This window comes from Cavia porcellus, unplaced genomic scaffold (assembly GCF_034190915.1).
Source record: "Cavia porcellus strain 051 isolate PalLab524CR breed Dunkin Hartley unplaced genomic scaffold, mCavPor4.1 scaffold_17, whole genome shotgun sequence".
NCBI lineage: Eukaryota > Metazoa > Chordata > Mammalia > Rodentia > Caviidae > Cavia > Cavia porcellus.
Genome location: NW_026947500.1, coordinates 45,293,362 through 45,318,806, shown reverse-complemented (window position 1 = coordinate 45,318,806; position 25,445 = coordinate 45,293,362). Strand labels below are relative to the sequence as shown.

The window sequence follows — 25,445 nt, the reverse complement described above, 5'->3', positions numbered from 1 at the left end:
GGTGCGGAGGGAGGAAGGCTCCCAGGAGCGGGGGCCAGGCCTGGCAGGAGGCGCAGCCACAGGAAGCGAAGGCCTGGGAGGTGCAGCCCAGCCTGTGCAGAGTGGGAATGCATGCTTGTGCTTGTGCGTGCACACGAGGATGTGAGCACACCATGCACCCCACCAGCGTGTGTGCCCAAGCAGTCTGGTACCCTGCTCTGGCCCGCAGGTGTGCGGGAACTCAGGCACGCAGGCACAGCACTCCCCACTCGGAAGCACGCAGCCCTCCACAGAGTACACGTTGGAGCCAGTTTCTGCTAAATTAAAAACAGCTTTTTCGTGTTTAAAGTTTACAATACGAAAAATAATTTTCCTTTCTTCCGGGGGCGGGGCGGGGGCTGGGGACATTCCACTGCTGGGGCGGTACCCCCACCAGGCCAGCACCCCTGCCAGCTTGGCAGGGACAAGCTGTTCCAAGGTGTGAGCTGATGGGCCTCGAAGCTGGCAGAGGCCCCTCACCCAGCAGCCCGGCTGTGGTAGGAAGCCACTCTAGGGGGACCGTGCAGGGGGGCTGAGGCTCCGGGTAAGGACCCAGGGATCCCTGCAGCTTGGGCCAGGTCTGGAGTTCTTAGGGATGTTGGGCAGGTCGTCCCTGGGGGCAGCCAAGTGGGCACAACCTTTGGGACTCTGGGAGATTGGGACTCCAAGTGAGGCTGATGGGCACACTCCCAAGAGGCTGGGCCTTGTCCCTACCCTGTGGCCCCACAGTCAGCACTTGGATCTGAGATGGACCTGCAGCTGGGGCTGGAGACTCCCTAGTGCTCAAGGGTGCCCCTTGTTGCCTAGGGCGACCCTGGCAGACGACACCATAATCCAAGCAGGAGCAGCCTCAGTGCCCTGCGCTGCTGGGGAGGACCCAGATAGGCGAAGATACCTCGGGCCCAGGCTCAGCGTGCCGCTGGCTTGATTTTATTAAACACAGGGTGACACAAAGGGGACACTGGCAGCGGTGGCGGCAGAGGTTAATCCTTTACACGGTGCTCAGGTCGCGTGGACACCACATCCATCGTCTGCGAGCAGCCGCAGAGACACTTTAAGCTGCCCCTAGAGAGCAAATCTCATTTCAAAGACAGCAGTGCTGCCTCCTTAGAAAAACAGAAAGTGAAACACAACAGAGAGGGGAGCTTTCGGGGCTAGGAGCTCAAGACAAATGTGGCTGGGAAGCCACAGCCCCTCTGAGGGAGCAGGGAGTGAGCTCACTGGCCTGTGCAGCCCAGCTGGCCAGGGCAGGGCTGGGGAACCCCCACCTCCGTTTGCAGGGGCCATGGTGGTCTAGGTACTAGGGTGCCTCTGAGAGTCCCACCTGCGAGCAGAGCCAGTCCTGTGGGGTGGGCACATTGGAAGCACGGGCACTCAGGAGATGGACTGGGGCTGGGTGGGGAGGGCAGGTAGCAGGGCAGGGCCCTCAGGGTGCCCCCAGGGTGCCAAGCAGCCACCTGGGGAGCACTCAAGGCGTCCAGCTGGGATCGGGATGTGGGGGGGGGCGGGAGGAGGCTCCTCCATTCTCTGGCTGAGCGGTGCCCCAGGCTTCAGCACTACCTCCTGGTCCCAGCCCGGGGCAGCAGCACGGGTGCGCAGGCAATGCCGGCGAAGGACTCGGGGAAGTGCAGGTCCCGCTCCCACTCGTCCGTCTCAGTGTTGTACACCTGCACCAGGCCTGTGACGTTGTTGAGGCGCCAGTTGTAGCCGCCCACGATGTAGATCTTGTGCTCCAGCAGGCAGCAACCAGCCTCCGACTGGCCAGCCCGCATGGGTGTCACGCTGGTCCACTGGTCCGCCTCGGGCATGTAGTACTCAGCAGCCAGCACGTCAAAGCAGCGGTCCACATGATCCATGCGGCCCCCCAGAGCATAGATGCGGCCTCCAGTGCCCACCATGGCGTGCAGCACGCGTGGCTCACTCATGGGTGCCTTGAACTCCCACTGATCTGTCACGGGGTCATAGCAGTGCAGCGCCTTCTTGTCCTCTACTGAGATGCCATAGCCCCCCGAGATGTAGAGGCGGCCCCCTGAGGCAGCACCTGCATGGCCCCAGGTGCGGCGCTTAAGCGAACAGGCGTAGCCCCACTCGTTGCGCCTCGGACAGTAGCGTTCCACGGAGGCCAGGCTGCCAGCACGGTTGCGGCCACCTGTGGCGTACACCAGGCCGCCCAGCACGTTCAGCTGAAACTGGATGCGGCTCTCCTGCATGGCCTGCAGCCGCAGCCAGCGGTTCAGGTGTGGGTCATACCGGTAGCAGGCATCCACAGCACCCTCTCCACTGCGGTACTGTAAGTGCTGGCCACCAGCCACATACACGAAGTTGTCCAGCACAGCCACACACGTGTGGCTGCAGCCCACCTCCATCTCCGTAAGCTCCCGGAAGTGCCGGGCACCTGGCTCAGGCAGCTGGAACACCTTGCTGCTGACACAGCGGTCACTGTCAGTGTAGGGTGTGCCGCCAAAGGTGACCAGTGAGGGCACATCAGAACGCACGGCCGTGCGTGGTGACTGCATCTCATGCTGGCGGAAGGGCAGCACCTGGTAGTTGAAGGCCTCCAGCAGGTACTGGCGGCACAGCACATCCTCCACCATGATGTCCAGTGTCTGCACACTGTCCACCAGCTCTGAGGACTGCATGAGCGGGAAGCGGATGTGGCACAGCACATGGCTGGCACGTGGCCGCCGGGCCGGGTCGTGCTGCAGCCAACGGACGGCAGCACGGAACAGGTCAATCTCGGCACAGCTCTGCAGTCTGTTGCTCTGCAAGAAAAAGACCAGGCGCTCGAGTGGCAGGCGCAGGAAGTCCTCCTCCTCGGCAATCTGCAGGAAGTGTCGGAAGGTGAAGGCGTCCACTGACTCACGCAGTGAGGCCAGGCTGAAAGCTGTGGCCATCTGGCCGATGTGCAGACAGGTCTCCACGCTCATGGCTGCCTTGAGGAACTCCTCGCACAGTTCCACCACTGGCAGCATCTGCAGGAACACGGCGGCACCCAGCACGTCCTGCACGCAATCCAGGTCCAGTGTCACCTCAGCACTATAGGCGAAGTCAATGATATGCCGCAGGCCACGGGCTGACACACCCTTTAGCTCAATGACGTCTTGGCTCGCCTCCCGCATGCCGCCTGTGAACATGGCCCTGCAGGGGAGCATGGGGCATCAGGGTGTGGGGTTGGGGCACAGAGACATGGCCCACAGGCAGGAAGAAACATGCAAGAGAGAAACAAGACGGACAGGGGCATGGCACCGGAATTGAGCCACACCTGCAGCCCTTCCTGTCATTATTGTGAGACGGGGTCTCACTAAGTCGCCCAGGCTGGGCTTGACTTTAGGGTCCTCCTGCCTCAGCCTCCTAGACTGCTGGGGCCACAACCGTGCACCGCTGCTCCAACTAGGTTCCTGCTAATTCCTTCTGCAATCACTGTGACTCCCCTGCCACCACAGTGCAGTGCAACGTTCCTGTGTGACATTCTGTGAGGGTGCTGCAGGCACCCTTGCCAGCCTCTGCTGGTCGCCTGGCTGTGCAGGTTCTCAGGCGCTGTGGGGGAGACAGAGGTAGTGGGCTGTGGGTGTCAGGAGGGAGGCTTGACTTTTAAAGCCATGCCGGCTGCCATGCCAGCCTGGGGATCCTTTAAAGGGCATCACTGGCTGGGCAGGCCCATCCATCCCCAAATCCACAATAAAAATAGCAGCAGCGCCCCAGTTGGCTTGGCTGCCACAATTCCCTGAAATGACCTTGCTGAACCTACAGGGTGGGTGGCAGGGCCTCGGGGTGCATATAGCCCGTGGTGCATACTGGGTGAGGTATAGGGGGGGGAGGGCAGCTCCACTGCCATGGCAACCCACAATCAGCAGGGGAACTGCCCCACCCACCAGCTCCAGGTGAGCCTCACTTCTTGCCCAGCTTCTGCAAGGAAAGATGGACAGACCCATGTGCCCACCAGGGCTGCAGCCACTGTGCAAAAGCATGGGGACAGACCCAGGATTGCTGTGGTCCTCAGGCCCCTCCCGCCCTTGGCCATTCTGCTTTGGATATACTGAGTGTGGATGTCAGGCTGGGTCTCCAGGGCCACTGCCTGGCATACAGTAGGAATCAAATAAAGACTCTAGGAGGCTAAGGCAGGAGGGTCACAAGTTCAAGCCCAACCTGGACAATTTAGCAACTAGGAAGACCTTGTCTCAAAATTTGCAGCTCAGTGCAGAGGTCCTAGGTTCAATCTCTAGTATAGTTTAAAAAATTAAAACTAAAATTAAAAAAAAGACTTAGAGTGAAAGTCCTGCCAAGCCTGGCCACTATGCCTGGGGTAGGAGCTGCTGAACAGGTGCCCACAGCACCTCTATCTGCCATGTGGGACAGCATGGGAGAACTCAGCCAGTGGACAAGACCAGAGGAGAGGCCGGCCAACCCCAGCCCCGCCCTCCTGGTGAGCAGCTGCTACTCCCTCCCCCTGCGAGGGGCTTACCGGAAGTAGTCACTGCAAGCAGCCAGGACTACCTTGTGTGCATGGAAGGCCTCCCTGTTGATGGTGAGCACAACATCCAGCAGCTGGCCCTGGGCACGGAGGGCAGCCAGACCCTGCAGGAGGCTGGCACTGTGGCTGGGTGCTGAAAAGGTGCACTTGAGGGCCCCGTGCCTATCCGCCATGCTGTAGGGAGAACAGAGGAGAGGACAAGACTCAGAGGCCAATGGGGGTTGGCAGGGCACCCTGGAGACAGGTGCCAGGAGCCAGCTACAAGAAGCCAGGGGGCATGAAAGTCCACAGGGACAGGAATTGGACAGGGATAGCCTGGGACTGTGAGGCGGAGGCAAGGGGAGCCTTGGTGCACAGGGTCCCCTTCTGGAGTATGAGTGCTCTATAAACCAGACAGAGCAGAGGCTGCATGGTATCAGATGCTGCCAAACCACCCACTTTACGACAGCATAGGTGGCCAGGGTGGTATGGGCCTGTCATCCCAGCACTCCAAGAGGCTCTAGCAGGACACAGGTTCATGCCCAGCCCGGGAGACTTACCAACTCAGCAAGACCCTGTCTGACAATACACAGTCAAGAAGGGCTGCCTAGACAGTATGGTACACAAAGGCGCCAAAAACAAAAATCAAAACATGGCGGAACATGAGCTCTCTCCCTTTCCCACCCCACAGGGTCCCCATGGCCAAGATCCCCAGCCAGGCCCCTCCTGCCCAGCACCATGCTCTCCCCGCTGGCCGGGGCCCCCTGGGACAATGCCTGGCCACATCGAGGGCCAGGAATGTGGCACTGGTCGTTCCAAGAATGTGCGGGAGGGGAGGGGGCTCCCGGCCCCTTGGCTGCTGGCCGCAAACAGCACCACGCTTCCAGTGCGTGTGGCCACACGAGGCACAGACTGGCCCTGCCCCTTGCAGCCCACTGAGGACCCTCAGGGAAGAGGAGCAGGCGCCTGTGGTCCAGCCCTGCCCACTGGAAGCGGAGGGCCCAGTGAGGGGGACACAGTGTAGGGAACATAGCTGATGGGAGAAATGCTGCAAGCGCCTCCCCAGGCATGTTCCCTGGCTAGCAATGTGAGGTACAGGAGGCCACCACGCAGCTCCAGGGTGCAGGGGTATACAGAGCAAACCTGGCGGGGGAGGCCAGTGGCCGGGCACAGAGGAAGAGCAGCCTCTGGGCCAGGTGGGCTCTAGCTTTATCCATGCTGCCCACCTGCCTCAGCCCCTCAACCCCTAAATCCCCCACAGACCTGGAACCCTGAGGGCTATGAAGAGGACATGAGGGTCCTAGGTCTGTGGTGGCCAGGCTGTCCTGTGGCTGTGGTGCCTGGGTGGGGACAAGTAGGCCTGCCCTCAAGGTATGCTCGGTTGGGGGAGCCAGGTGGGAGTAGGCCTATCTGGGAGCCACCAACACAGTCAAACACATCTGGGTCAGTCAGGCATAATGGTCATGTGGGCCACAGGGCCACTTATTAGTACACTAGAGGCCAGGTCCTCGCCTCCCTGGTCCATGCATCTGCCCTAAGGAACATCCAGCAGCCTGACCCATACCTAGGCCGCGGTGGGGGCTGCCTGGCAGCCCACCCAGGGGAGCTGGCACCCACAAAGATGTAGTGTACACATGAGGGACCTAAATGGGACACCTAAGGTTTGCACTCCGACACCGCCCTCCGGGCCATCCCCCGGGACAGCAGCAGGTGAGGGTGGGGAGTGTGCCCCACTGTACAGCCCCTGCAGCCCGGCAGTGTCTGCCATCCTGCTTCCGGCTGCCATCCTTAAGCACAAAGGGGTCAGCAGCACAGCAGCACAGGTGAAAGAGGGATTCCTGCTGGGGCCACAGTGTCACGAGGCCACTTAGGGACCCCAGCCTGGCTCTGAGCCCCTGGCAGAGGCCCTGCAGGGCCCTCAAACTGTCCCTGCCTTCTAGTCCCGGAGGAACCAGACACTACGCCTGGGGAAACTGCTGCTCGCCTCCCGGTCCCCTAATTCCCACTACAGAGCACCATGGGGCAGGGACATGGCAAGTGCCAGGAGGAGCCAGCAGCCTGGCGGACAGGGAGGGTGGCCTCACACCATCGCTAGGAACAGGATGGGCCTAGGAGGACAGTGTAGCAGAGCGCTCTAACACCCCAGACCCTTGGCTCAGCCCCTGCCCCCAGGCCCAGGCAATGGCATAGTGGTCCCACTGCATCCTCGCAGAGTGGGTTCCGAGATGCCTGCGCCAAGGGTGGGTGCCAAGACCCTTGGCCTGGCATGGAGCCTGTGCCCACCCTCCCATGGCTGTTGACACCTCATCAGGGCCAGTGCTGGGGAAAGGACAGCAGGAAAAGCTCCATGCCTACCAGTGCAGGTGGCATCCTCTCCTGGCACTGCTGGCAACCATGTGGACTGAGCTGGGGCACGCAGGACTTGCAGACATGTGGACTGGGTCAAGGGCGCCACTGCCACTTCAGGTAGCAGGGACCTGGTGACAGGCTAGTGGTGGAGGAGTCACAGGAACAGCTGCCAGTGGAGCTAGTGGCAGTAGAGGGATTCATGCCACACGCCAAGAATGCACCAGGAGCATGGGGCGGGGGGGGGGGGCTGTGGAGGAGTGAGATGGGAACAACGGGGAGAATGGGGATGGGGAGGAGGGGCATGAGGACGACAGAGATGGGGAGCACTGGGATGGGGAGCACTGGGATGGGGAAGATGGGGAGAATGCAGATGGGGAAGCAGAGGATGAGGCACCCGTTATCCTGCCCCATGCTGCTCTGTAGCAGGAAGCGGGGGACCAAGAGGTGGGCAGGAGTTTTCCCTGGGGGCCAGAAGGCAGGGACGGCACTAGGGACAACATGGGTGCCTGTGAGGAGTTCAGGGCCAGGCTGGGGTCCTCTGGGCCAGCGGTCTGAGTCTTGCCAGCTCTGGCAATCTGGGGACTCGGGGCCACTCAGTGGCACAGACCTTGGTGACCAGGTGGGGGCCCTTGGGACTGGGACTGTATTGCCACTACCGAGTAGACACCTGGGCACTTTGGGAGTCCCGGGGTCCCCCTCTCGGAGTCAGGACAGCCCTCCCCCGGGATGGGCCCAACCTGGGCAAGACGGGCAACAGCAGCCCATCCTCCACCCCACTGCCCACTGCATCCCAAGCAATGACACCCCCCATGGCTGAGTCCCTGCCACAGGACGGGCCCTCTGCACTGGAGCCCCTGACACCCGGGGAACTAGGATGGGCAGGCATTTCGCAGCCAGATGGCGAGGGCAGACCGGCCGATGACTAAGGAGGGGCAGGACCCATCACACAGGTTGGCCCAGACTGGGGGCGGCTGGCCCCCAGGAAGGCAGCCGGGGCTCCAGACGGCCACTCGAGTCACGGTCACCCGCACGTGAGTCATCAGAGCCTGTGCGTCAGCAGCCGGGTCAGGGCGTCCCTGGAGGCCACTCGCCCTGGCGGCGCCCTCAGCCTGGACGTGGCCTCTGAGCGGCTGCATGCCCCCACTGTCCCAGTCATGCTTGCATCCATGTTCCTGGCACGGCTTTCAGACACCCCTGGGAAGGCACTGGGTAACATGAGTGCCCTCGGGGACACTGTGCCTTGACCTGGGTCAGCTCTGCAGACAGCGAGCACACAGGGCAGCCCAGCAGGAGAGGCCACAGGACACTTGGCCACACTGCACTCCAGGGACCAGCTGGGAGAGGACAAGGCAGGCTGGGGAGTGGAGTTGGGCCACCTGCCAGGCAGGGTGCCCCTCCTCCCGCTGCCCGGCTGCCAGCCTCAACTCCATGGTTGCTTCCTGATTGGCAAGAGATTTGAAGCCCCAGTTCATCCTTCTCATTGCAAAGTCCAAACAAAGAAAGAAAAAAAGCCATAGAGGCCAGAACATGAGGAACATGAGATGGAAACATCTCTTTGGGGCTCTGCAGCCCCCCCCCTCCAGCCCCAGGTGGAGCGTCCCGCACATGCTGTTCTGAGTGCAGGCCTGAGTCCCCTGGCCCACCAGCTCCAGGTTCACTGTCCATGTGGCTGGGCGCGGCCAGCAGCACAGCTGGCTTGCACCCCGGCCCGGCTGCTGCAAGGCCCACCCCGCCCAGGGTCCTCAAGCATGCGGGGACAGCAGGACAGTGGGATGGGATGGCGGTGCCTGCTCCACTCTGCCCCAGCTGGTAACTGGAACACCACCAGGGCTCTGTCCTGGCATCAGGAAGGCAGGTGAAGCGGGCAGTCAGAGGGCAGTCAGAGGAGCAGAGGTGTCTGCCCCGAGATGCCAGGCGGGAAGGGGCTTCCAATGGGGAAGGGGACAGCTGCTCCTTGGTCACTACAGGTGACCCCTGAGGCTGACAGCCTCAGCCAATGGCCATGGAGCCTGGGACTCTTGGAGCTCTGGCTGCTGCTGATGAGGGGCAGACCTACGGGCACGGCCCCCATCCCAGAGGGACGACCAACCACAGCCCCTCTCAGGGCCAGGAGGGGCAGGTACCACCCAGGAGGAGCCCAGGAGGGATGCATGCCCCCACCATCCAGGCAGCATCCATGGCACAGGGTTGTCCTGGTGCACAGCCAGACCCAATCCAGGGGTACCCTCCCACCAGGGACCCCCCCTGCTGTACCTAGCTGGGTTCTGCACACAAATCCAGCTCCCCAATTTCCACTCGGCCTGCAGACTCAGAGAGAGGCACTGTGTCCTCGCTATCCACATTTCACAGATGGGCACAGAGAGGGTCAGGCACTTGCCCAAGATCACATAGCAAGCAGTAGGCACAAGGACACCAGGTGGTAGGTGGAGACCATCCTCAGCCAGCCCACAGGTGCTCGCCAAGCCCTTGGACCATTGCTGAGATGCAGATAGTGAGACTGAGGCCCAGAGGGAAACTCGACCCCATTCACCTTCCCATGGCCCTGCAAGAGAGGGGTAGCGCCTGCCAGGTCACACAGGGAGAGTCCTGGGCCACTGCTGCCCTGTCTCCCCTGAGCCCCAGGCTGGCTGTTTGCCCCCTGCTCCTGCCCCATCTGGGGCACCACTTGCCTGTCACAGCTTTTCTCTCCGAAGCTGACATGGGAGCCCACCAGGGTCAGGCAGTGGCCTAGCACCACACCCACCACAGGGGAGGGGCACACTGTGCTTGTCTGTGGCATGGGGGAGGGTGCTGGGGTACATGTGGGGAGGTACATGGGGGGATAGGAGGAAAGCTAGGTGGGAAGAAGGCACATGAGTGGATGGACCCATGGATATGGAGGTGGCAGACTGGTGGGTGGGTGGATAGATGATGGATGGATGGACAGATGAATGGGTGATGGCTGGGTGGGTGGATGGTTGTACAGATGGGTGCATGGTAGCTGGCTAGGTGGATGGATGGCTGGGTGCATGGATGGGTGGTGGGTGAATGGATGGATGGTAGCTGATTAGGTATATGGATGGCGAGGTGCATGGGTGGGTGGGTGGACATATATAGGTGGATGGATGAATGGCTGGCTGGGAGAAGGACAGGTGAGTGGGGAGGCAGGTGACCAGGGCAGCAGGCCCTGCTCCTAAAGGACAGCACTAGGCCGGAGCCTTCTCACTGCTTGGCCTCTGTCATACAGACCCTGGCCCGAATCCTAACACCAGGTTTGGCCTTTCATAGGCAACACCCGGCAGCCCTGGCCAGGAGCACCTCCAAGATGTCTGGCCCACACCTGCCCTCATGCTGCTCCTGGCCCCACATCCCTCTCCCGAGTCCATCAGCTCCTCTATCCTGGACACGCCAGCTGCTTCTACCTCTGGCCTCCTCTGGAAGTCATCTCCATCACAGCCCCTCACCTTGCACCCAGCCAGGTCCACCAGGGCCCAGCCAGTGGGCAGATCGAGGGCTGAGGTTCCCTCGGACTCCAGGTGACCCAGTCATGGCCCATCTCCCTCAGTACCATGTGGTGCCAGGCTGGGGACAAGGGCTGCTCTCTCTATAGACTTGACATGTAGGTGTGTGAGTACTGCTCAGAAGCCCCAGGGATCCCAGCACAGCATGGTGGAAATGTGCTTCCCCTGGCCAAGCCGGCTCAGAGGCCCCAGAAGGGTCAGGGCTGCCAAGCAGCACATGCTCGACGGTGGAGCAGAGCCAGATGCAGCATCCCTGCAGCTCAGTGAGGGCCTCTGACGACAGCCGGTTTCAGCACCGGAGGGGCCTGCTCATGAACAGCTCCATTTCAGAGGTGCTCAGGTCCCTCCTGTCTTCCCATAAGGACCATGTTTTCCTGCAGAACCCCCTCTTCTCCAAGGCAAGCCCAGTGGCAGACCCTATACCTGACTAAAACTGAAGGCAGGTGGCCCAACCTGGCCAAGCAGAGCCTCTGAGAATGGTTTCAGTGATTGGTCCCAGGACAGGGGTGTGGCCCATCTGGCCCAGTCAGAGCCTTCCCTGGGGCTCTGCAAGGCTACCCTGTGGAGGCCAGCCTTTCCCCTGGGGTTGCCGGGCTGGCAAGCTGGTGGTAGGGTCATTCTTTCGTCAGGTGGGTGGTGACCAGGAAGAGGAAAGGCAGAGCTGGATCTGCTGGGGATCCTGCTAGGGGTGTCCACCAGCCTTGAACCCCAATGGGCCTAAAACTAGAATGCTCCCAGGATTTTTTTATATGACCTCAGAGCATCAAGCTGGTTTCCTGGCCTCCATGGCACAAGCTTAGTCACCTGTGGCATTGCAGACGAGCCTCGGGAAATTGCCGCTCCAGCTGTAGCCTCCTAGGGGATTGGGGCTGAGAAAGGCAAGTCTGAGTACGAGTAGGCAGTTATCCCCAGCCACAGCTCTGCCTGTGTGCAAACCAGAGGGCGCCCTCCTCCCCACCGCAGCCTTCTTGGGACAGTTGAGTAAGCCAGCCAGCGCCAAGGTTCCAGCACTGGAAACGCTGATGTGGAGGGGGGCATCGAAGTTGGGACAGCAGAGTGGGGGTCAGGGGCCAGTGCCACGTGTGCAGAGGACTCCTGGGGAGCAGACACCATGAGCCACAAGTGTTCCACTCATGGGACACAGGTCACCCGGATCCTGCAGGGAGCCAAGGCAGGGAGCAAGAGGGCCCTCCTGGTGGGCAAGTCCCAAGGGCTAGGGTGCGAAGAGAAGCTCCCCATGTGCCTGCTGTGCCACAGCCACTTGGCCTGCCAGGAAAGCGCCCCGTGCTCAGCTCGGGTGACAGAAGGTTCTGGGCAGTCACATGGCCCCTGCTTGGCCGCCTTCGACAGACTGTCTGGGATTCCCACAGCCCTCGGAGGACACCACGCTCCGGATATCCACCCAGACTGCTCTGTCCCTGACCTCTGTGGAATTTCACGGCTGTGGTGTCAGAAAACATCTTTGCCCGGCATCCTCGGCTGACCCCCTGTAGGCCTTTAAAAAGTCCACAGGTCCACCCCTGCAGGCCAAGCATGTTCAATTCCGGAAGCCCCTGCCCTCACAGGAGAGGTCTGCGCAGCCCCCACGGTGCCGGTCACTTCCTCCTGGATCACACTGTTTGCAGAGTGTGCCGTGGCGGCGCACATGGAGCGGTCAGGCGAGGTACTGCTCAGTAAGGGGTCTGAGAGCATGCTGGCCGCCCCCCAAAATCCGCTCTGCAGAGCAGGAATGCTAGGGAAGTGCTGGCGATGAGTCCTGCAGCCGCGGCCCTCTCTGGAGAGCTCAGAGAAGGGCGGGGAGGAAGGGATGGAGGCGCGGGGTTAACAAGTGTTAAGAGAGCTCCTCCGCACAGCTGCAGCCAGCACAGCTACCAGAGCAGGGGGGCGGGTGGCCCCTCTTCCCACCTCAGGCAGCTGGACAGGGAGGCCAGGGGCTGTGGCTTCCTCTGACTTTTACACGCAGCGCTGAAATTCTGCTCATTAAATGAAGGGTGCACATGCACCTCACTCCGGCCAGCAAGGCTGATTTACTGATGCAGGCAGGGGCTGCGCACTCTGCCCCAATCCTGCTGGGTAAATACCCTGCGGTAGAGGAGGGCAGTTCTGCCCATCAGTTAGGGCAGAGCTTGCTGGGGATTTAGCTCAGCGGCATAAGCACCTGCCTTGTAAGCAGGCGGTCATGAGTTCGATCCCCGGTACTGATAAAAATGAAAAAGACAAAAAAAAAAAAAAAAATTGTATAATCCAGTTAGGGCAGAACCTGGGGCCAGCACCCCCTGAAAATCCAGTCCGGATGATGTGGGGGGCACTGACACGCTGTTCCTGGGAGTGCAGCTCCTCAATGCAGGGTGCTGTGACGGGGCAGGACAGAGACAGCACTTGAGCCGTGCAAATCTCTGGGACAAGGGACAGGACGTTCTGGCCCGGTTTGCCTGGGACCAGCGGGGCGGGGGTGGATTCTGTTCCAAGCACAGGGATTCCCGGCAGGTGTCAGGCAGGGGATACCAGGGGCTGAGGTCTCAGGGAGGTCCTGGGGTGAGAGCTGGGGACAAGATGGTAGCTCAGAAGGCAAAGGAAGACTGCAAGGTGAACACAGAAGACCCGCCGGCCTAGGGTTGATGGGGCGCCCCTAGTGTTCTCCCTGGAGGAGGGATGTTCCTGGAACCTGCAAGGGACGTGGGTCCTAGGCCAGCTCAAGCCCAGGCAGAGACACAAAGGGCTTTCTGGAATGGGAGAATTACAAATGCCACCTCCATGTCCATGGACACACACAGTTGGCACAGCCACTCAAGGCCAAGTGGGTCCTCAGCACCCCCACCCTCACAGGTTCCCCCAGCACCAGGCCCTGGCTTGTGGTCCCTGAACCAGTACTCAGCACTCATCACCCCTCATCACCATGGCCTAGAGCCCCTCATCCACCACCAGAGAGACCCTTCCAACACGGGGCCCAGCCTAGAATCCTCACGTGAATGCTGCCTGCACCCTGACCTCGCCCCCATCTGGGAAGAAGCGCCAACCCGTCCAGAGGAGATGGGACCCAACTCCATCTTGGATCCTTGGGCCCTCTCCTGCCCAGCTCCACATGGGCCAGCCTCTCCTGTGGACACTAGGCTAGCAGCTGGACCACAGGAGATCTAGACCCCTGCCAGAAGGGACACAGGCATCAAATGATCCAGTCCACAAGAGCAAGGAACCAAGGTTCCAGGCCACCAGCCACAGGTGTCCCAAGGGCTATGTTCTGAGCTGCTTCCACCTGCACCCCCTTCTCTCCATCCTGCTCCTCTGTCTTCTTCTCCCTCTGACAGGACCTGTAATAACAACTCTAAAACATCCCCTAAAACCTAGGGGCAAAGCCAGATGTGCTGGCCACACCTGCCATTCTAGCACTCAGCGGCTAAAGCAGACTGCAAGTTCAAGGCCAGTGTGGTGTACTGCCACCAGCAACTCTGCCTCCAAACAAAACACCAAAGGCCAAAGCTGGGCTCAGTGGTGTGTGCCTCTAATCCCAGCTACTCAAGAAGCTGAGGCAGGAGGATGGCAAGTTTGAGGCCATCCTGGGCACCTTAGTGAAACCTTACCTCAAATGAAAAATAAAAAGGCCTGGAGGCATAGTTCAATGGTGGACACCTTGGGTGCTCCCCAGTATTTTATCTCCCAAAAGACCAAGGAGCAGGGCAGGGGTGAGGTTCTTTTTTTTTTTTGTCTTTTTTCCTTTTTATCAGTACCGGGGTTCGAACTCACGACCACCTGCTTGCACAGCAGGCGCTTATGCCGCTGAGCTAAATCCCCAGCTACAGGGGTGAGGTTCAGTAGGTCCTGAGTTCCATCCTCAGCACCAAAAAGTAGGAGGAAAGGACAGTTTATAATTTTAAAAATTGAAAAACACCCATACAATGCAAGGCAAAAGTGAGTTCACTTTTAAAGTGTCAAGAGAAAGTGGGAGCCATATAAAATAGCCACCGTGAATATGGTGGGTAACAAGTTGCGTCAGTTGCCTGATGGGGGCGTGGCTAGAGCGCAAACCAGTAAGGCCCAGGAAGAGAAGGCTAGCCGTGGCAGCCGTCCAGCTGTGAGACAGTTGTGCTGCACTCTGAGGACCCTGCTGGCAGAAGGTGATGCAGGGTGGCCTCCCCCGCCCATGGCCTGAGTGGCCCAACACTGCCTGCAGCTGGCCCTGACTCCCCCAGCCCACAAGCCACACCAGGGTGCCTCACAGCCAGACCCTTCACCCCAAGTCCCTGGGACTCCACAGCACCTGCTCTGCCACTGCCCCTGACCCTCATAGCCATCAAGCAACAGTGCCACCATCTTCCCAACTGCATGGGCCAGCTTTCACTCCCCACCACTTGCCAGCCCGTAATCCACACAACATCACAGAAGCAGCCGTGGCATGAAACATGTGTGGCGTCTCCAGCCCCCATTGAGGGGCCTGGGCCCCTCAGACACTACACACGGGAAAGAGGGACCACATCCCATCTCTCAGGACACGGCCCCCAGACCACCACCCAGGCCCTTACCACCAGGGAGCTGAACCCAGGCTCTGCAGGGTTGATACCACACTTTTCCCTACTTTAGAATGGAGAACCAGCCCAGGGGACAAGACTCCCTGAGAGGGCCACAAGGTCCCCTAGGGCTTCCTCGAACAGCCAGGGGTTCCTTGGAGACAACCAAGAAAGGACAACCAGGGAGTTTAAACAAGCACAGGCCACTGGCCACCGGGCCAGCCTGCTAGACATGTATTCCTCAGGGGACCCTGCAGCCAGCAAGGCCCTGACACTGTGTCCTCCGCTGGCCCCCAGGAGCAGTGGTATTCACAACACCTTCACAGGGGGCGGGTGGTCGAGGAGTAGGGTGCCAGGGTCATGGGACTTTAGCCTGGGGTAGGGGCCTGGCCGGCAGTAGGGGCTGCAGAACAAGCAGGAGCCCAGGCCAGGCACCGCCCCCTCCAAGGCCACCCTGGGCTCTGTGCGGCCACAAACCAGCCTCCCCAACAGTGGGGTTTGTGGGTCCCCGGGGATGGGGAGGAAGGAGAGAACTGCACTGCTGTCTCTCTCCCCTCCCTCGGTTGCAGAGAGAGAAATCGGAACAAACAAGTTACATAATGCTGGGGGCGGCACGGTCCCTCCTGAGGGGATGGCTCGCGCTGTGGGACTGCAGGGAGAGCCAGGGGGAGTCAGCCGCCCCCAGCCCTGGCCAGATGACACAAGCCTTCGTGGGACAAAGCAGGAAACACAGGCACTGCCTGGCAGGCTGGAGGAACAGTGGCACAGTCACCACCACCCTTCCCCACCCTCCATGGAGCCTGCTAGGCCACCGCGCACCACACTCTGGCCTCCGAGCCACACGCAGGCACTGCTGCAGAGCAGCTAACTGATCACAGTAGGCTGGTCAGGCTCAGGTATTCCTAGTTTTTGTACTTTCACAGGGCCATGAGGTCGCCTGGCACAGAAGCTACATCCCCAGTCCCCTGGAACTCTTCAGTGACGGGAGATGCGCTGAGGCAGCCGGCAAGTGTCGAGTGCATGAGCCGCACGGTCTACCTATCCTGTAGAATAGTACTCAGCCATGAAGAGGAATGGGGCACCTGTATGGCTATGACAGTGTGACAAACAAGGACACTAAGTGAGGAAAGCCAGACACAGAGGGCATGACTTGTTCCTGGTGATGGATGCGCAGACCAGGCAGCTGCAAGGATAGGAAGAGGAGGGGCAGGACCAGGAAGTGAGTGCTGCTGAGTGCAGAGTCTGCTCTGCATGGTAGCACATGCCCACAATCCCAGCCCGCAGGATGCTGGAGGAGGACGCACAGGAGTTTGAGAGTCATCTAGGCCACACAGCGAGTTCAAGCTTGGCCTGGACAATCGCAGAACAAACCAGGAGTGGGCATGGGATTGCCTTTGGGAGTGATGATTATAATTTGGAACTAGATAGTGATCATGGCTGCAGAATTCTGTGAATCTACTAAATGCTGCCAAGAGGGTCACTCAAAATGGATGAACCTGGTCACATAAATTTTACCTCAAGGAAAGCCATAAAGTGACCAGTGGAAGTGCTCTGTGAGTTATGCGGTCTCCCATCAAACCCAATCCAGTGGAAAAAAGTAGGTGAAAGGTTGAAAAGATAATTTACCAAAGATTTGAAGATCCAGTGTTATGACTTGTATCTAGACGTCCCCCCAAAGGTTCATGTGGTCATAGGTGGGGTTTTATCAGATGTGGCTGGATCTAGAATGTGTGACACTGGGATCAATTCATGGTACAATGCTTGGATTAAGAATGCTAGGATCGGGGGCTAGGGATTTAGCTCAGCGGCATAAGCACCTGCCTTTGCAAGCAGGCGGTCGTGAGTTCGATCCCCGGTACCAATAAAAAGGAAAAAAGACAAAAAAAAAAAAAAAAAAAAAAAAGAATGCTAGGATCGGGGGCTGGAGATTTAGCTCAGTGGCATAAGCACCTGCCTTGCAAGCAGGTAGTCGTGAGTGCGATAAAAAGGAAAAAGATAAAAAAAAAAAAAAAGAATGCTAGGATCACTGGGTGCAGTGGCACACACCTCTAATCCCAGCATTCAGGAGGCTGAGGCAGAAGGATCACTGCAAGTTCAAGGCCAGCCAGGGCTACAAAGTAAGCTCAAGGTCAGCCAAACTGCACAGTGAGACCCTGTCTCAAAAAGAACGAAAAAAGAGCTGGGAATACAACTTAGTAGCACAGCTCCTGCCTGGCAAGTATGAGGAATTGAGTTCAATACCCTGTACCAAAAAAAAAAAAAAAAAAAAGGAACACTAGGATTGAGGTCACTTAGGGCAGGTGGCCTAAATGAGATATAAGGGACAGACGGAGGTTGTCTTATCACTTATTGTGTATTAGTTTCTTTTTTTTTTTTAAGGAGATTTTTTTTTCTTTCTTTTTTCCGTACCGGGGATCGAACTCACGACCACCTGCTTGCAAGGCAGGTGCTTATGCCACTGAGCTAAATCCCCAGACCCTTGTATATTAGTTTCTTGTGCCCACCATGAACTGTGTCTCCTCTGTAATGCCCCTCTGCTATTGCCACCTGCTTTGGAATCAACTAACTCTGAAATGAACTTCTACAAACTGTGAGCCACATAAACCTTTCCTCCTTTAACTCTGGGGGTTGGGTATTTTTGTTTCAGCAGTGAGAAAAACACATTTAAAAAAAAAACCATAAAAATATCCAAAATGATGATTTTGCATTTCCTCTGGGAAATGTAAATTAACGCCAAAATAAGAAATTAAACACATCTATAAGAGTGGCTAAAGGGCTGAAGATTTACCTCAGCGGCTTAAGTACCTTCCTGGTAAGATTTAATTTCTAGTACCCAAAAAAAAAAAAAAAAAAAGTGACTAAAAAGAAAGACCAGCCATACTAACTGCTGGAGAAGAAGGGACACAAGTACACCCTGGCTTGTTTGTTTTTGTAGTTCTGGGGATCAAAGCCAGGGGCATTGTACCGTTGAGCTGTACCTTAATCCTACCTCCAATCTTTTATTTTTGAGGTTTTGTTTTCTTTTCAACTTTTTTTTTCTTGGTATCAGGGATTAAACTCACAACCTTGTACTTACCAGGCAGGCGCTGTGCTACTGAGCTATATCCCCAGCTCTGGGCTTTTTTTTGTTTGTTTTCAACAGGATCTCACTGTGTAGTGCAGGGTGGCCTTGAACTCCTGATCCTTCTGCCTCAGTCTTCTACATGATAGGATTACAGGCATGTGCCACCACCTCTGGTATTCCAATTTCTTTTCTAAATGTTTTATTTTCAGATAGTGTCTTGTTTAGTTGGCCATGCTAGCCTGAAACTTGTGATCTTCCTGCCTCAGCCTCCTGAACAGCTAGGATTACAGGCATGTATCACTGTTCTGTTTGCAAATGGAATTCCCAAACATTGATAGCAGGGATACCAAATGCACAGCCATTCTGCAAAGTAAGCTAATTTCTTAAAAAGTTAAACATGCATCTGCCTTGCAGCCGGGCATGGTGTCACATGCCTGTAATCCCAACACTCAAAAGGCTGAAGGCCAAGCTGAACTGCATAATGAGAGAGACCCTGTCTCAAAAAAGCCAAAAAAACAGACAACAGCAACAAAACCCATATTTGCCTCATGCCCCAATCATTCTTAGCTATCTACCCACTAAGACAGCTGTGCTATATCCACATAAAGATACTAACTGGAGTTCTTAGCAGCTTTATTTATAATTGTCAAAATGGAAACAACCAATCCACCAACCAGAAAACTACTAAACAAACTGTGTCCACACACACCATTGTAAGGATGGTCAGTTGGTTTCTTTTCATTCAGTGGTGATAAAGAATAAACTTCTGATGCAACAGCATGAATGAACTTCCAAAAATGTTATTAGCGAGTGGTGGTACATGCCTGTTATTCAACACTGAGGGAGGCAGGGGCAGAATGATTACCTGCTCAAACCTGGCCTGGACAACTGAGTGACTCAGAAAAAAAAGAAAAGAAAAGAAAAAAATATATAGACAAAGTGAATTGGAAAAATAAAATTGAAGAGTGAGGGAGAAACTGGCCTTCAGGATGAGCTTGGGCTGAGTAAAAGAGGAGGAAGTAAGGAAAATCCACACCCTAGAAGCAGGGCAGGCTATCATGAGGAAGGGCATGGTAGCCTCAAATTAAAACATTTTTTAAAAAGGCCTGTGAATGTAGCTCAGCGCAGAAGCTTTCAGTTAAGTCCCCAGTACTGGAGGGAAAGAAAGAAAGAAAGCTAAGCCAGGTACTGTGGCGTACACCTGTCACCACAGTTACTCAGGAAGCTGAGGCAGGAGCACTGCAAACTTGAGGCCAGGCTTTGCAACTGCCTCAAAATAAAATTTTAAAAAGGGCTGATGATGTAGTTCAGTGGCAGAGCATCCCCGGGTTCAGTACTGGAGGGGTGATGGAGAAAGATGAGGTGTAGCTCAGAAGAAGGGCTTGCCTCGTGCAAGGAAGGTGCTAGGTTCTATCCCCAGCAACAAAAACAACAACAAAGCAAAGAACTCTTGTTCCAGATTAAGCCACTCCAGGGCCCAAGGCAGGGACTTGCTGGTCCGTTTTGTTTTGTTTGAGACAAAGTCTCACTATATAGTTCAGGTTGGCCTTAAGACTCTGAGCAATCCTCCTGCCTCAGCCTCTTGAGCAGCTGGGATTACAGGTGTGCTCACAACACTTGGCTCACTGTTCCTTATCTCTCCGTGCTTACAGCCTGGGAACTGGCCACCCAACCCTGTCCATTCCAGGCCTCTAATCTTGCCCATCCCCACTTCCACCCCAAAAGGCTGGTCAGTCCACTGGTCACAGAGATCCCTGTCTCTCCATAGCTACCAGCAAAGCCAACTCAGTCCCTTGCCTTGCTCTGGGCATGCACGGAAGACTCAAGGTGCCACTCAGCATCCTCTGTGCCAGCTGCGTATACACCAACTGGGTCACTGCCATACTGAGAGTAACCCTTGGCTCCCGTGAGCTCACTAGCTAGGAGGAGCTGAAATTCCCAAGTGGCCAGCTGAGCACGGTGGGGGTCCTGGGGTGTTCTGGGGGGCTCAGATGGGAAGGGCTGTGTGTCACCCTACATGAAAATAGCGGGAGGTGCAGCTCCCTGAGGCAGGCCCTCTCTCCCCGAGACTCCAGGCTGATGCCCAAAGCACAGGAGTACCTATGAGTGCTTGATAAATTCTGAGCTTCAAGTAACCCATCTCCGGTCTTAGCCAGGAAGAGAAGGAGCATCCCTCTGACCACAGGGTTGAATTATGCCCCCCAATACCAGGGCAAGACCTCACCTCAAGTCTTTCAGCCCGAGGGGAGGAAGAGTGAACCCGAAGGGAATGGGAGGAAACAGCCCCGAGGAAGGACCCTCTATGTCTTATGGCCCCCTGCTTACTGGCAGTCCTCTGGCCCCCTGACACGTTCCCCAGCCCCTCAGAACCTGTGGGCCCCACCCACCCCACCCCAGATCCCGCCCTCTCCTCGGGACCTGAGGGGTCCTCGGTGTCCCCTCCCAGTTCTTCCTGTCAGATCCTCAGTTCCCAGCCTCCCACAGGCCTCGGCGCACTGGTGCACCCTCTGGCCATCCTAGGTCCCCTCGCAGCCCCAGGCAGCCTTGGCCTCAGCTTATCTACCAGAGGCTCCAGGACACCCCCAAGCTTGTCTGTAACCTTGCTCGGCTCTCAGCCTTCGGAACCTTGGCATCTGCAGGTCCCCGCCCCTGTCACCGTGGAGATCCCCTCAGCACCGCGGGGCCCGATGCAGACACCTGGAGGTCCGCGGGGCCAGGCCGGCCCGCAGCGGCTCCTCAGAAGCCCACAGTGACCGCGAAGGCTCCTCCTCCGGCCGGCCGGGTCCCAGAACTCCCAGCGCGTCCCGCGGGCCGCGACTCACCTGCTCGGGCGCTCCTGGCCCGGGCCCGCGCTGCCGCCGCTGCCCCCAGACTCCGCCATCTTCGTGTCGCCACCGCCGCCGCCGCCACCGCCGCCACCGCCGCCACCGCGCGTTCGAGTGACGGGAGCCGCGTGCGCCGACTGGGGAACAGGGACGCGGGGAGAGAGGCGTGGCCCAGCTTCGGGGGCGGGGCCGTAGGGCAGGGCGTGGTCCGAGAAGGGGGAAACCAGTCTCCGCAGGGGCGGGGTTTACTGGTGGGAGGAACCTCATATGCAAAGAAGGGGCGGCCAGAGCTAAACCAGCTTGAAGAGTGAGGAGCAGCAAAGGGGCGTGTTTGATGCTAAGGGATGGGTTTCGGATTGGGGCTGGCCTTGGGGCCAGAAGCCTGGAACAGGTGTATCCAAGTGGGCAGGGGGCAAGACCTGATGAGGGGCGGGACTTAACAGATATGGAGGAGGAGCATGCCCTACGAGGGGCGGGGCCCAAAGTGAAGGATAGAATCAGGCCGATGAGGGGTATGGCACACTGTTCTGTAGTGGGTGTGACCTTGGTGGTGGTGGGCGGGGCCAAGGACAGGCGGGGCCAGGGAGAGCTAGGGTGACAGCTAAAGTGGAGCCTTAGATCAAGAATCTAACCAGAAAAAAAAAAAAAAAGAATCTAACCAGACTCGGAAAAAACCGCTTATCTGGGGTGGAGGGGCGGGGCCTACGGAAAAGAGTTGGATCCTGGGCTCAACCAGGGCAGGAGGGTGGGGAATTAGGGCGGACCCTTATGGTGAGGGGCGGGGCCAGGACTGGAAAGGGTGGGTCCAAATGGAGAAGGGCGGGGTCTGTTGAGCGTTGGGTGTGGTCTAGTAGGGCGGGGGCGGGGCGAGGCGGGGCGAGGCGGGGCTGCGAAGGAACGCAGCAGCGATGAAAGCAGGATAGGAGTATGACAGAGGCACGGTGGGTCCAGGCCAGGGATAGGCGTTCCTGGTAATACGTGAGGTGAATAGACAGGGAGCAGAGGTGAGAGAGGCGGAGCCTGAGACAGGAACAGGCTGTGTTTGAGCTGGTGGCAGCCAGCGAATGCCGGAGCTGCCCCACAGGCCGGGCCATCAAGCTGTGCAGACGCCCACGGTCACCTGCCTCACCAGCTTTTGTTCCCAATGAGCCACGTGCAGGGCTCTAGCCCCATCAGCAAAGACCCGCAGCTCACACGCCCACCACACAGACAGCCTACAGCTGGAGCCAATGGCATCCACGCTAGCAGGCTCCCCAAACACCCACATGACAGGCACAGACACATAACCAGTGGAAGGCAAAAAGAATGGGAACGTCTTCAGGCACACTGTGAGCTGCAGACCCATGGCATCCTGGTCACTGACTGTCCTGAGAGTACAGAACTCAGGCCAGCCTGTGCAAAGGTCCTGGGGCAGTAGTGTACTGGGTCAGCCACCTCTCCAGGCAACAGAAGGGAGACAGAGAAGAGAGGAGACTGCGTGGAAGGCAACCTGTATGTCATAGAAGATTTGTGGGGCACTATGGAGACACCCTATTAGTGAAATGAGAAGAGAAACTGGCTATGGCTTTACTGGATGCCTCTCAAGCACTGGGGAGGCAACATCTTCAATTAGGGGCAATAGCTAGGAGGAAAATAATTTAGGGGGGCTCGGGATTTAGCTCAGTGGCATAAGTGCCTGCCTTGCAAGCAGGCAGTCATGAGTTTGATCCCCAGTACCGATAAAAAGGAAAAAAGGGGGCTGGGGATTTAGCTCAGCGGCATAAGCACCTGCCTTGCAAGCAGGCAGTCGTGAGTTCGATCCCTGGTACCGATAAAAAGGAAAAAGACAAAAAAAATAATTTAGGCCAACCAACACTGATGAGGCTCTGTTGATACAGTGATGTATGCCTGTGATCCTGGCTACTTGGGAGGCTGAGGCAGGAAGATTGCGAGTTGGAGCATAGCCTGGGTAATTTAATGAGACCCTGTCTTGAAATAAAATGAAAAGGGCTGTGAATGTAGCTCAGTGTAGAGCATTCACCCAGCACTTGTAGTACCCTAAAAACAATGAGAAAGGCGGGCTTGCATGACCCTCGCTGGGATGCACTTGTAGGATGCTAACAGTGTCTGATGAGCTGCAGGTCAAGGGAGAGTGAAGCCAGGGACGCCCTCCCTAGGGTTCCTGGGCTGAGCCGCAGCAGGGACCACAGCAGGATGGCCTGTGGGCTGGCAGAGCCACAGGCCAGGACACAGCAGGCCCCGTTCATGTTCTGGCCACTGTCTGGCACAGGATCCTGAGCCACAGCTGGCACAGGATCCCAGAGGCAGGACCTCACCACCTCTCTGCTGGTCTGGCCAGCTGTGGGGCTTGCAGGCTCAGGACCAGCATGGGGGCTCTGGACAGCTCAGGTATTGCAAGCAGGAAGTGGAAAGCTCAGGTGGCCGTGGGTCCTGACAACTGTCCACTGGGGCCAGGGTCCACCCTGCTGGGCTGACATCCTAACAGTGCTGACCCTCCTGCCGTTACTGCCTTTAACTCTCCATCAGCAGCTAACCACAGCCAGCTGCATCCATGTCTCCACACCTGTGCTTTGTTTCCTGGTACTGCTGCAGGATCTTGCTAGTTGCCCAGGCTGGCCCTGAATTTACCATCCTCCTGCCTCAGTTTCCCCAATGGCTGGGATTAAGGACATACACCAACCACACTCTGCAAAATTCACCATTAGAAATTATCTGACTGGGTAGCATTTACACATTCTTTTTTTTTTTGTCTTTTTCATTTTTATCGGTACCGGGGATTGAACTCACGACCGCCTGCTTGCAAGGCAGGTGCTTATGCCGCTGAGCTAAACCCCCAGCCCCATTTACACATTCTTTAAACTTTCAGTTACCAACTGATTCTTGGGGGGGCTGGGGATACAGCCCAGGGACCTGCACATGCTGAGAAAAGAAAAGGCTCTGCCCCTGAGCCTCAGCCCTAAGGCCCCAAGGGTTCTTAGTGCCCTTGGGGTGTCAAGCAATGACCACCTCTATATAGGACGGGAACACTTCTGCCCCACCCAGTGGAAACCCTTTCCCCACGAGAGGTCTCTCCCCACTCACCTAGCCCTGCCCTTGGGAGCCTCTGATCTGATTCCTGTTCCTGTGGAGTCTCCCAATCTAGGTGGTTCATGGCAGTGGAATCACACATCATATGGCCTTTTGTACATGGTTTCTGTCACTCAGCACCATGATCTTGAGGTTTATCCATGTAGCATGTATCAATGCCTTGTTCCTTTTTATGCCTGAGTAATATTCCACTCCAGGATGTATCTTAATGTATTGGTAGATACTCCTTTGTTCACACCTCTAGACCACTATGAACAATACTTATGTGAACGTGTGTGTTCCAGGACTCACCTGAGTCCCCATTTTTGCTTTTCTGGGGCAGAAACCCAGGTATAGAAGCACTGGCTCCTCAGGAAGCTCTGCGTGCAGCTCTCTGAGGTGCTGTCAGATGTTTTACTGCCTTCTTATCATTCATCCCCCCACTGAAATGTCAGCTCCCCAGGGATGAGGACGCTGTTTTGCTTCTGGCTGCCGTGCTGCGGGACGGCAGCAGACACACGTTAGATAAACACATAGTGTACCAGTGAATCACCCAGGCGCTCTCAGGGTTGCTGGGTGGTCTCAGCATCCGTGTCCATGAAATGGGAATTAAGGAGTGGAACCCAGCTCTCGGTAAGAATTAGTCACCCGGCTGAGGGTGGAGCTCCGGGTGAACGCTTGCTTAGCATGTACAAGGGCCTGGGTTCCGGCCCCAGCACCAAAGAGAAAAAAGAGAGAGAGAAAAATAAAAGAATTAGTCACCCTTTCAACAAAAACACTGAGCCCAAAAGTTGGCCGTCTACTGCGTGTGAGCCTCGAGCTGTTGACCACTTCTGCCCTCCCTCCTGCTGCTCAGGAGCCAGAACCTGGGTGGCAAAGATCAAGCCCAGAGAAGGACAAGAGAGTCACACACCAGGGGTTCTAGGCTACAAGGGAAGCAGGCTGTACGAGAAGCTGGGTAGAGTTAGTTCTTGGGACCCCCCACCTTATTCCGGGTCCTGAGGACCTGTACACATCAAGGTAGGTACAGAACTGCTCTTCAGAGTGAGCCGCCCTGTATCAGCTTTGTGTTACTATACTGAAATACCAGAGTGAGGCTAACGACAGAGAAAAGATTAGTGTCAAGCCACTGTGCTGAGTTCAAATGGTGGTGGTGGGGGGTGCAAATCAACACCTAACTGGAAGCCAGAGATGGGGGACCAGGCAGACCTTCCACCACCCAGTAGGCTCCACCTCTTAAAGGTCCCACCATCCCTTAGCAGCCCTTGAGGAACTTAACCAGACACTGTCTCAAAGTGAAAGATAAAAATACTGTGTTATAGCTTAGTGCAAAGGCCAGGGTTTCGTTCCCAGTAAAATAAATACATAAGTGGATAAGTCTTTGCAATGGAATTAAGATTTCCATTCCCAGAAAAGATCATGCTGGGTAAGCCAGGCATGGTGGCTCACGCCTGTAAATCCCAGCACTCAGGAGGCTGAGGCAGGAGGATCGTTTCGAGTTTGAGACCAGCCTGGGCTCCAAAGTGAGCTCAAGGCCAGCCTGAACTGCACAGCGAAACCCTGTCTCAAAAAGAAAAAAAAAAAAAAAGATCATGCTGGGTTAGGGTTGGTCCCCTACCTAATGACAAAAGTCCTTGTAATAAACAGAAGAGAAGACTCCAGGCAGGGGAC

General features: G+C 57.1%; 1 protein-coding gene across 2 annotated transcripts; it reads right to left on the bottom strand.

The window, feature by feature from the left end:
• Positions 1-290: 290 nt before the first annotated feature.
• Positions 291-20,858, bottom strand: Klhl26 (kelch like family member 26). 2 transcript variants are annotated; one of them, XM_003465102.5, is made up of 3 exons: positions 20,706-20,858; positions 4,481-4,663; positions 291-3,156 (listed from the first exon to the last, which is right to left on the bottom strand). In XM_003465102.5, the coding sequence occupies exons 1-3, from the start codon at positions 20,762-20,764 to the stop codon at positions 1,575-1,577; spliced, it is 1,824 nt and encodes a 607-aa protein (XP_003465150.3). In that variant the 5' UTR covers positions 20,765-20,858; the 3' UTR covers positions 291-1,574. The 2 variants fall into 2 exon arrangements, with proteins under 2 accessions (XP_003465150.3, XP_005001671.2); XM_005001614.4 differs by having other exon boundaries at positions 4,513-4,663.
• Positions 20,859-25,445: the final 4,587 nt, after the last annotated feature.